Below are 12,302 nucleotides of genomic sequence, written 5' to 3'. Positions count from 1 at the left end.
CTGTGAGTCCTGTCCTGTGCATTTCTTTGCAGTGTTACCTTTGCCTTGACGAAGTGCTCTGCCGGAGGTGAGGTACTCGTCCACCTGCAAAGACAGAAGCTGAAAAAGCTCTTGGTGGGAGAGAATATTGGGGAAAGCGTGGAAAGAGTCTGGTGAAGGAAGACTTGGTGGAAAAATTATTATTTTTTTACATGCAGGAGCAGCTGACAAATCCATCCCGTCTGTGCTTTCTGTCGGCATTACAAAATTAGAAAGTTGTTTTCCAATGAACATGAAACTGCTGAAGAACAGAAACTGAAGTGCTGTAAATAGTGCTGGGATCTTTGAAGCCACAAAGAGGAGACTGTTCTGCTGGGAGATGCCAGGCCTGGGAACACGGCTTTCCTTTGTCCGTGCGTCATTATGCAGCAGCTGGCGTGCGCTGAGCACGACTCCCAGATTTGCTTGTGCTGCTAACTCAGGACAAAGAGGCAGTGGCTGCCTGGGAGTGGTGGCCAAGAGAGCTCTAAGTCCTTCAACCCACCTGGCTCAATGGGGCAATGGTCTTCTGTGGATACACGTGGTAGGGTAAAGAACCGGTCTGCAGGCAAAATTTGCTCAAATTATCAGAGATAATTGTTTCTGTTTTGTCTTGGAAGGGATAAAGAAATCCCAGTTCTTTCTTTTAGGAGATACAGCTCAGCATTCCAGTGCACTGTTTGAGCAGTTTGGCTTAAAACGCAGCTGAGGAAGCAACAGGCACTGATGGGGTTAGTCCTGAACCTGGCTGAAACCTCTCCGTGGATACACCCCAAGGGGAATCACAGGGTACTTTGGACACAGCTCCCCAAAAGTGTCACCTAATAAGAGATGGTTGAGCTGAGCCCAAACACACAAGACAGCTGTAGGAGCCCGTTATGTTTTGCCTGGTGCAAATGCATGTCTTTGGGGAATTTAGACCCCATCCTACACCCCTGTCCGATTTCTGGATGGATGGTGTCTCGTCTTGAAACTTGGAGCTATTTTCTTCCACCAGTTGTCCGTGGCTGGGCCTCAGCTTTGCACAGCCCCTGCTCAGCTTTCAGTGTTGAAAGCAAGGAGGGTCATTAAATCCCACTGACCTTCAAAAGAGCCCCAAATGAAACCCTAACATTGTTTTTAATAAAGGTGCTGGCTCTGAAGGGTTTTGTCTCATGCACCTCATGCCAGATAATGGCACAAGAGAGGCTTGTAAATGGGAACTTTATTAAACTTTATTAAAGGAGTCACAGGAGCGAGGGCTGCACCTTTCAGCCTTTCCATGGGAGAACCCCTGCGTTAAAGCTTAGTTTTTAAATTAGGCTATGGAAAGCAGGTTTAACCACTCAGAGTGACTTTATCACATGTGTATGCATGGAAACGTTTTCTTAACTAATGAACACATGGTGAAGTGGTTAATTGATTGTAGGTGCCTGGGAGCCTCCATACATTGCCCTGATTGATTGCCTGCTCAGCTTTTAGTCTCTGAATGGCTCCAGGAATGAATGTCCCATGGAGTCAAGCCTGAGGACAGACAACCACAAAACAGGAGGGTTAGGCACAGTTTCACCAAGGAACAGTAGCCAAGATCTGGGGGAAAAACCTGCCAAGATCATCAGCTGAAGTAAGTAACTCAAGAAGGAGCTGGGCAAGTTTCCAGAGCTGCAGAGTATGAGGTAAAGCCATTAACAGGATTTTTGGTTTTAAGATAATGAGAGATTGGTTAGTGATTGGGATTTCCTGGACTCCTGAGGCTTAGGAAATACTAGAAACATGGATGTGGAAGGCTGGCCTTGGGAAAGTGGGCTCAGGGGCTGCTCTGTGCCAGCAACCAGCCTCCCCTGGCCCAGTGCCCTGCAGAAGGAGGTGCCTGGCAGGATCCGTGTCACATTGGTGTTCCCAAAGACGAGGGAAGGGTGAGCTGCCCCATTTGGCCCGGCACTTGACAGCCATGGGGCAGCAGCTGGTGGTCTGTACCCAGAGAAGGAGGGAGTTACCTCCAAGGCACGGGGTCTTTCAGCTATTTTTATTATGTCCCATTGTTTGGACAAAAGAGGTTGTGCTTTTCAGGGACAAAATTCACAAAAACCAGACCACAAGAGCACAATGAGGTGTCTGCTTACAAATTGAATCTCTTGGGGGTTTAATGCCAAACTCTGCCCTTGCATTTGGAGAAGCCATAGAGAAGGTTTTTCATTGTAAGGGTTTTCCAACAGTGCTGTGGTGAAAAGGAGGATTGCATAAAAATGAATTGACCACTGGCTGTGAGCTCTAAGTCCAAGCAGAAATGGTCAGTGTGTGCTGGCACCCTGCTGAACAGCCAGCAGGAGCTTGGATGATGATGGATTAGCCATTTCATTGAGCTTCTTACTTGTCTGTGCCCTTAGGCTCCTCCTGTGCACCTGCGTGCTGGGGCTGGAGCTGACCCTCTCAGATCCCACCAGAGAACTGCCATTGGGCTGCCCTTTGGGGCATGGTGGTCCCTGGCCTGGGAGCCAACATGTTTGCCATGCCCACTAGGAGAGGTAAGAGAACCCCCAAAATCCTCTGGTTGCTCTCTTCTTGTTATTTTTTAAAAATATGCACAAGATAAAAATAGCATAAATTAACAAAGCCCATCAGCCTAAATGAAGAGAGATCTTCAGGTGGGCCTGCAAGATGGAGCTGGACTTTTCCTAGCGCACCTTGTTACAATTAGATAGCGTCAAACCTGGTACGAGCATGTACCATTGCCTCTGGCTGGGCAAGGGTTAATGTGATTCATGGAATGTCTCATGCCTTTAAGTTTTTTCCATAAGCAAATGATCATTGCAAATCTCTTGGCATGCTTTGCAGCAATCGCCAACAGATCAAATAAATATTAATAAAATATTTAGCTCTTCAGAAAAGGGTTAAACCACACTACCAGCTGTGTCTTCACAAACACCACAGTATCTGAACTGCAGAAGTAATGTTCAAATGCCATCTGTAATGGAACAAGTTACTTTTATGCCTATGCATAGAACTTGTGTCTGTGACTCCCTGAGGAGTTTGCTTCATCTTGGCATTTTTCAGTGTTAACCAAGGCTCCATGACTGATGGATACTCAGGAGTTTTAGTTACTAGAAATGGATACTCAAATACTTAAATATTTGTATGCATTAGCCCTTGTTAAATTAAAACTGTTTTAATCATGGGTTTGTTGCAAGAATCTTAATTCCTGTCATGACTTAATGTAATCCTGTACCATAATACCTTAATGCTGAGAAAGCCTCTCCCTGTTCCATTTTCCACCACTCTTTCCTGTAGGATGCGTGCTGGCCTTACAGGTGCTTGGGTGCACACTGGCACATCCTCCTTGGCGTGGACAAAACTGGCTGATTAGCACTCACATGAAAATATCAATTAATCAATCGTCAATAAGGTTAAAACCAGCAAATTCTTCCCAGCTGCAGTGATCCTGCTGAAGCAGGAGATAAGAAATGGGGAGGAATGGTGTAGGATGGGAGCTGTCACCCTGAGGCAGTGAAGGAGAACATCAGTGGCTACATCATTCATTAGGGACACGGTGGAAAGTCAGCAGCAGTGAGTATTGCAGCCTGGAAGGAACTGGAGATTCAGGCTCCAGGATGGTCCCTTGTGGTTTGGGTCCAGACCCACCCAAAACTCTGGAGAGGACTGAACAAATGATGCTTACCTAGTTTTGGACAGAGTGTGAAACTTGAGTGATTCCAAGGGGGTTGGTTAGGGTTCTTTTTAAAGCCATGAAGTGCTGAATTCCTGTTTTGAGGAAAAATTGACTAAGCTTTGACCTTCATTGCTTTGCCAGTCCAAGTTTCCCACATTCACACACATGCTTTTCCTAGAAGAAGTCATCCGGAGGAACAACGTGCCTTTTGTTAGGAGCAGCCGGCTCAGTTCAATAATGCTGCTTTCAGATCCCTCCCCGGCACGGAAAGAGCTCAGTGCCCTTTTGGTTTGCTGTCTCCCATTTCCTCAGGTTAGGCTGGGCTTTGCAGGCTGTGAGCTGACAGACAGGAGGCCCCAAGCCTTCTGAAGAGGTGTGTTTGTTTTCTGAAGCTTGCACTGAGCAGGTCTCAGCTCCAAGGCCGTGGAGGAGCTGCCCTGCCAAGCCTGGGCCTCCAAAGGGTGGCAGGGAGGAGCTGCTGGGTGGGATGAGGAGACACCAAGTCTGGAGTCTGACACCTACTCAGAGCCACTGTCCACAGCACTCGAGAGGAACAGAGCATAGAAAAGAGCTCTTTTTAGGGCTCCTCTGCCTCAATCTGTGCCTGGGCACACTTGTTTTTGGCTATTTGCTTTTGTTTGTGTCAGCTTGGCTTTGGCTTGTTTCCTGCCTCTTTCTAGCCAGCTCCTTGCATCTATTTATGCTCTCATTTATTTTAGAAAAGTTACTTCTCTCCTGGTTTCCCTCTTCATTTTTGCTGGTGGTGAAAGGGAGGATCTTTTCCCTTTCTGTTTTTACAGAGATTCACTACTACTTCCTGGTTTTTTTTTCCATCCTGCAAATGAGGCACACTAATGAGTGCACACACCAGTGCTCAAGAAATAGGAAGCTTTTAAACCTCCCCCCCCCCACTGGCTCTGATTTGGGTAACGGGTTTTGGGGCAGGTGTGGAGGGTGCAAACAAGGCCTCAAAAGGCTCATGTGACAGTTCTCTGCAGGGGTCATGCTTAGGTGTCAGTGCTGACACCTGCTGCAGATGCTTGCTCTACATTATGGTGTCCTGCTTTAGCAAACCACTTGTGCAGTCTTTTAGCCAAACCATCTGGATGAGGCTGAGAAGGGAGTGGAGGGTCTCGTGGAGGGGACTTGCAGGTGCCAGTGGGTGAGAGTTAACTTGTGTTAAGTGACTGTGCATCTGCCTGTCAATCCTGAGACCCCCTCCGGAGCTGCACTAACAGGAAGGATGATTAAAACAAGATAAAGGCTAATGGGCTGTGAGCTGCTTTTGACCAAACACCAGGATCTTTCAGCTGCTTTGTAAATCATTCAGATGCATTTATAGAAATGTTTTGCTCATATTTTGTGATTCCAAGTATAGGATTAACACTCTAAGATGCTAATTTTAAATGATGTTTTGGCCTTTGTCACTATCTAGTTCTAACTGAGTGATTTATCTGTGATATGCATGTGGATAAGAACTCACAGTTGATGAATTAAAAAGCAGAGGAGAAAAGGACATGTTTTCATTACATGATAAACTTCTTAGTGACTTCAGAGCTTTAAAACCACATAATTAAAGCTTTAATAAAACAATTCATACTTTTCTGCACCCAGTGCACAAGCAGCATTAATGTTGGCCCATGTTTGGGTATGGATGCAGCAGTTCAGGGCTTTGCTCCAGAATGTTGGGGTGTGGGGGCTTCTGCTGTGTTAATCCAGATCCTGGGGATTTTAAGACCTTCTGCTTCCAACCTGTCCTGCCTGCAAAAGACCAGAGCCCACAGGCTCCTTGATCTTATAGTGCTATTTGCAGCAGAGAGAGGAGTGATTTGAGGGGATGATGATGGTATTCTTTTTCTGAGCTGGTGCTAGAGGAGATGAGAATTTTGAGGTCCTCAATGCACTATGACACAGAGGGAAATCTGCTGTTTAGTGGGCATGAAGACCTTCTTGAGTGCAATGGCAATTGAGGGGACTTAAATGTAAGAATGAGGGAGAATAAGGCAACTTCTTAAAAAATGTTTTCAGTGGCACTTCCAGTGACTGCCCCCACTTCACTGCTCCATCAGTTCAGTGCATGTTCAGTGCTCAGCTACAACCTTTGCAGCAATATTTTTGAAATCACAGCAGGAGCAGGAAGCAATCTCTGGCCTCTTCAACAGAGAAGACAGCAGCAGAGGAGGTCAGTGATGACACAGGGAGCAGCTGCAGAGTGGCAGACCCATGTGCTGCAGGTCAGCATGGCCCTGGGCCAGCGTGGGCTCCACTCTTTGCTCTTCCTAACACGATTGCTGCCCTCACACACCAAGCTGGCAGCCAGTTTGCAGCATCTCCTCACTAGGGGCTTGCTTGCCAATCTGTGCCTGCTCTTGTCCCTTGCTCAGTCCTTGCTCCATGAAATCTGTGCTTAAGCATAAATATGGTCCTTCTCCAGAGTAATAACTGCAAATGTATTAGTGGGAGGGAGGTTGCTTTTCCTCTTGCACCTGGCTTGCTCTCTGGAACTGTGCCACCCTGAAAATGGGTCATGTCAGAAAACTGAGGACTATGGCAGCTGTATCACTACTCTGATTTTGCTGTTTTGGTCACATTATATGATTTCTTTCTAAAGGGATGCAGTGAGGTACTCAGTCCTCAGTACAGCAGAGAAGGAGAACAGTTTCAGTGTTCCCTTGTACCCTCCTGAAGAATCCCAAGGGAGCTGGAGACAGCACGAGACCTGCAGAGCAGTTTCAGATAATTCTGATGGAAAAAAAAAGGTGGTCATTTTGGTGCATCAAAATTCAACCACACTTCCTGCTGCTGAATGCAGCACTCAAGGGGAGCATCCTTGCTTCCAACAAACTGCATTTCTTTAAAAACCTCAAACTTATTCATAATTATAAATTTGGAAACCGAAGTAGGTGACCTTGCAGATGTTGAACCAAGCTGAAATGCAGATGTTGGTGCAGATGGTATGGAGCATGATTTAGCCATGACGACAGCAAAAATATGTGGGACACCATTCCTCATATCACCCTGCAGTATAACACATTTTCCTAACCATGAATGTTATTTGTGGACTTCTTCCAGACCACAGTCTGCATATAATATTGTCATCCTACTCAGCCTGGCCAGGGAAGCTCATATAAAATATTCATTTAATGATTTGAACTGAAAAGGCTGTTGCTAAGAATGGGCTTTCTATCAAGTCCTGATATAAAAAGAACCTTTTTTCCTTCATATTTGTGAGATGTGTTTAGTTTATAGGTGCTGAGTGAATATTTCCACCCTCAGTAAGAGGTTCCAGGGACCAGTAAATTTTGGCTTGTGCTAGAATGAACTTGTACATATTTAAAAAGCAAGCAAGCTCCTGCAATTGTATGCAGGGAACAGAGATGTTGTATCCTAGTCCCCATGCCGCTGTTCCATGAGGTTAACAAGCCTCAATTCATTCTGAGCACGTGCCTGGGAAGTTTATTTGATGCCTGGTGCTGAGGAGGAGGCCTTTGCACGAGAACTGAAGGCTCATGGCTCTGATGGGGTGCTGACCTTGGTAGCTGAGCTCCATCTCTGGGCCTGCCCATCCTCAGCCAGGCTGGCTTTGTGCTGCTTGGTGCCCACAGCTGGCCTTGGCCAGGGCATGGCACACCTCCCTGCTGCTCTGTGAGCCCAGTGTGCCTCCCCTGGGCACCCTCTCCTGGCCTCTCACCGGGGCTTGCACCGGGGTGGTCTGCTGCTGAGGCTGTGCCTGGTGGATCTTTCTGGCTACTTCATCTGCTTTTCTCACCTCCATACTGATCACACCTGCTTTGCTGCTCAAGTCAAGCCAGTTCAGAAAGCTGAGCAGGTTGAAAATGAGGAATTTGTCCTTTTTTTCCTCTGTTTGCTCTCTCTCCTTATGTTTCTTTTGGAACTGAGGGAACTCTGGTGCCAGGTTACACCGAGATTGTAGGGATCCACAGACTCAGGCAACCAGAGTCAGGGTCTAGTTTCCAGCCCTACCTGGATTTGCACAGCTCAGCCTGTCCAAAGAAAAACTGTATGTGATGGTCAATAGCTGTGATTTTTTTTTTTTTTACCTTTCCAACTCTCAGTACATTTACTGCCATGAGGTTTATCTTGACTACAATCACACTACAAGTATAGTAGAAGATCTCTGTTCTGATACACAGAATTTTTCTGCATGCAGTCACGCCAGATGTTCAAACTAAGGATGTTATGAGTAATGTTAAAGTATCTAGTTTCTAAAAATAGATTTTCATTTCATATGTTTAATTGTCCTGTTAAAAGATGGAGAATAGATGGTCATGAAAATTAAGTTATTAAATTTTTATAATTTTGTCCTTGTCTTTGGAAAAAACCCACCATCACTTTCATCCTGAAGAATTGCTGAATCTCTTCTGTAATCTTCCCACACACACTTATTTCCCAGAAAACACAATTGACTTTAAAACATTTTATTCAGTGATAATGCTGTTCACATTGATGCAGCAATCTCAAAAACAAAACCACTTCTGAATGAGGCAATTTATTACCTGTTTATTTTGGTGGTGTAAAGCCTGTCTCCCAGAAGAGGAAATCCTTCACCTGAACAGTTTGCAAGCTATTTTTTGTAGAGGAATTTGTTTGCTACAAATTGTTGTAAACAATCTGACATGCCTGGGTGAGACATTGCCCGCATTTGCTCTCATTGAAATCTCATCTGGCTGGACTTTCTGGTTTTCTTTTTTTATTTTTTTTTAATTAAATTTTTGCACCAAAGCTAAATAATAATGGCAAAAATGACGGTGTAGTGTAACTAGCTGGCTAGTGGGTATGAACACATTACATATAGATACAGAATAAGACCGAAATCTGCATTACAAGAGGTAATTAAAATAACTACTGCTGATGTGACTAATGCTATTAAAGCATTAGTGATAGGTCAGGCCCTGCTCCAACTGGCAGCTCTATTCATTTGCTGAAACAGGGCCTTTCCATAAAAACTGATGAGTGCAAAAGTGCCTTATTAAACTGTGAGAAGAGATGAAAAATACCTTAACACGCTTTCAGAATTGATGAGTGACACACAAAGCTGGTGCCTGCATTGCAGTGAGAGCAGCCACTGGTGCTGCTGTTAGGCAGACAAAGCCGTGTTACTCTTAAGCATTCCACTAATTAAAAATAAATGCATATTAGGAAGCTCTGCAAATTCCAGGAATGTGAAGGAGGAGTGTTTGCTGAATTTTTGAGCAGTGAAATAACACTGCAAGTCCTGGTGAGACAGGGAAAAGCACAGTTGCTGCTTTGATTGCCCTGGGGTAGCGATGGGCATTAAAGCAGGTGAGATGTACAGCCTGGGGAAAATTTTGCCCTGAATTTTTATGATTTAGAGAGACACTGTCGGGTCAAATATGCTCTGCAATGAAATGTTATTAAAGCCAAAACCCAAACCCTTTCCTTCTGAACTGAAAATTAAAAAAAAAAAATCACTCATTTCTTCTCCCTTTCTTTCAAAATCTTCTGCAGGGTCTCTTCCCCTCCACTTGTGACAGAGCCCACCTGCAGTGCTGCATCCAGCTCTGGCCCCAGCACAGTAAGGACACTGACTGTGGGAGTGAGTCCAGAGGATGGACAGAAAGATGGGAAGGGGCTGGAGCACCTCTCCTGTGGAGACAGCCAGAGAGAGCTGGGGCTGCTCAGCCTGGAGAAGAAAAAGCTCCAGGGATACCTTACAGCACCTTCCAGTATCTAAAAGGGGCTCAGGAGAGCTGGAGAGGGACTTTTTACAAGGGCATGTAGCAACAGGACAAGGAGCAATGGCCTGAAACTGAAAGAGGGCAGGTTTAGAACTTCCACCCACTCCCACCCACCCTCATGACCACACCTGGCCCTGGACATGGCTGTATCCTACGGGTCCAAGGAACAAGAACTGAAACTCAACAGATATCTCCTGGAACAAAGATAAAACCAAACACTACAAAAAGGTAACTGTAAATGATACTTATATATGAAGTATAATTTAGAGGCATAATCAAACAAAAGATTAAAAACTGGATTTATCATAGTTTTTCCTTAAAATAGCATTAATTTTTTTGATTATAAAGATAACAGTATTTTACTGCATTTAAATCTGAGGTGAGAAAGTTTATCCACATAAGTAATGCAGAAAGTGTACAGTGCATCTGCTAATTAACTGCAAGAAAAAGGTTCTTTTTTTCAGGACTTGGCTAAAGGAATTTCCATGTAAACACACATTTATTAAGAGCCTTATCAATATTTCAATTATTTATTGAATTTAGTATCTCATCATATGTTTACAGGACCAAGATATTTTTATTTTGAAGCACATTTCCCCTTAGAAGCAGCATCTGTTTGTATGTGCATACACGTGCATTTGTCCCAACCAGGGATAACCTTCTCAACCTTCTCCTCCCATTCCAAACAGGAACTGCATCTTCAATCTCTTTGTTTTCACATATATAGTTATCATAACAATGCTAACAAGACTTTGAAAAATGTCTTCCGTCCCCTCTTGTCATAAAGAATTTGAAAGCTGACCAGGCTTAAACTCATCCTAAACAAGGGACATTTTTGATGCTCTGGTAAAGATTTTTGCTGCAGGACTGATGGACTACAGAATGACCACCATAACCTGGACCCTTTAAAACACCCTTTAAAACTGCAGGACTAAGAGAAAAATTAAAAGAATTGCAATTCCTCCTTCAGATTTCTATAAGCACTCTTCCTGAATGTTCTTTTATTCAGTTATTCTCTAATTAGTATCAGTTATGATGTACATCCCCCGCACCAGCTTAATTAAATCATACATTCAATTCATCGAATATTCCACTGTTCCCAAAGAACTACAAAATAGCTCGTCTTTAGTAGATAAAGAGGAATAATCACCTCATGGGACAAGCCAAACACCAACTGATTGAATCATAAAGCAAGTCTTTACAACTAACTTGGATATTAAATACATTCTAACACAGGAATCTTGCTAAAATACTTTTCCCTCTTCTTTTATAAAAAATAATTTATTTTTGTGTGCCTAAATCTCTCCTCCAGTTTAACCTTCAACTCACCCAAGAAAAACAGATGGTGAACGTGCTCTAGCAAAGCATTAGTAAGCTTTTTGTCTCCTGATTGAAGAGTCACTCCCATGTGCTGAGGCCATCTCAGTGACTCTGTGTAACAGTGCAGTGGGTGCAGCATCATCAGATGTGCAAAGGAGTTGTGCAAAGTTTCTTTCTTGGAAACGCTGCCTCTTGGGTTCTTAAAAGTGTTTTGACCCTTTCCCCTTACTTTTCATAGGCAGAACTGAAGCAATTTATTTCTGTTTTCTTTTACTTCTTAACAGCCACTTTCTCTAGCTCTGACAACTCGGAGCACGGTGCCTGATCAGATAATGAATGTTTACATGTGATGGTCAGTGTTTCCAAACTGCTCCATTGTTCCCAGCCTCGGGGTGAAGCCCTGATGCCCATCAAGACAAGAAAGCAACAGGAGAGGAAGGAAGGATTTCCTGCCTGGCAAGAGCAGCCCTGTTTAAATCAGAGATGGAGTTAAGCACCCATTCAAACAAATGCACATGAAACACTGACACAGATTGCCTGGATCTGCCTTGCACAGGATTACCAAATCCCAGTGAACTGTGTTTAATGAAACAGGATGAGATGATTCCGTAGTGCTGGCAACACGGCAGGCAGAGGAATGATCACAGACTGTCCTTTGTTTGTTTGTCCCTCCGGAAAAACATCCATTCTGTCGCCATCCTCTGCCCTGCTGCAGCCCTCTGAATGTGCTGAGTTGCTTGAGAGATTCTGGGGGAAAATTTACAGCCTGGCTGTCATGTAGATTATGGTTGCTTGGCTGATTAAAGAAGGGTATGTATTTTCTTAATAGTTGTGTTTATCCTCAACTTTAGGGTTTCTACCTCCAGCAGGAGTGGGTTTCCTCTTTGAGTTCACACCAGGTAACACCAGTGATGCTTAGGCACTTGACAACAGGGTAGATGTGAAGATCTGCTGCAAAATCTGAGGGATCTCTTTGGTATCCATGGCAATGAAAGACCGACCTGCTGGCAGTGTCCTCTGCAGCCTAAGGAGCAGAATGAGGGAGAAAACACAATTAATACCTCAAATTATCTTCCCTACCACAAGGCAGGATTCCTCACATTGCTGTCACCATACAATTAAAGGTTGGGGAAAGCAACAGAGGGAGAAAACACTGAGAGCAGGTAGGGCAGAGAGTTCCTTTCAGCAACACAAACAAGAGTATTTCCAGAGATTTCTATCCATGTCCTCTTTCTGACATGCCAGAACTCCATTTTGATTTAGGTACCAGTGATCCCATGAGGCGTCACCACAACTGGTTTGCTGAGGACAGCTACAGATTTACACTGGAAATGAAGATACTTATTGTAATTTGACTGCCATGAACCCACAGCTCTTTCAGTTCAACAAGTTCAGTGATTCTAACTGCGCTCTTTGTATTTCATAGACATCACTGCAGGTTACATGGAAATGTATTCTTCTGCCAATATTAACCTGACACATTTTTATTCACACCTTAACCCACCCTTAAAAGTCAAACTAGATACATGTCCCATCTCCCTCATGTCCAGTTAGCAGGCTTGGAATTTATTTTTTCTCTGCTTTTTACAGGAGATTTT

The 12,302-nt window shown here is 44.2% G+C and overlaps 1 protein-coding gene across 1 annotated transcript in view; it reads right to left on the bottom strand.

The window, feature by feature from the left end:
* Positions 1–9,882: 9,882 nt before the first annotated feature.
* Positions 9,883–12,302, bottom strand: part of VWA8 (von Willebrand factor A domain containing 8) — a 182,733-nt gene continuing 180,313 nt past the window's right edge. Inside the window, exon 45 of the mRNA XM_059839092.1 lies at positions 9,883–11,728. Within this exon, the coding sequence (XP_059695075.1) occupies positions 11,620–11,728 (109 nt within the window). The 3' untranslated portion in view covers positions 9,883–11,619. The remainder of the gene's footprint in view (positions 11,729–12,302) is intronic.

The sequence above is a fragment of the Haemorhous mexicanus genome, chromosome 2, assembly GCF_027477595.1.
Source record: "Haemorhous mexicanus isolate bHaeMex1 chromosome 2, bHaeMex1.pri, whole genome shotgun sequence".
Classification (NCBI taxonomy): Eukaryota; Metazoa; Chordata; class Aves; order Passeriformes; family Fringillidae; genus Haemorhous; species Haemorhous mexicanus.
Note: the sequence above shows the minus strand (reverse complement) of the source record. Positions and strands in the feature narration are given on the sequence as shown.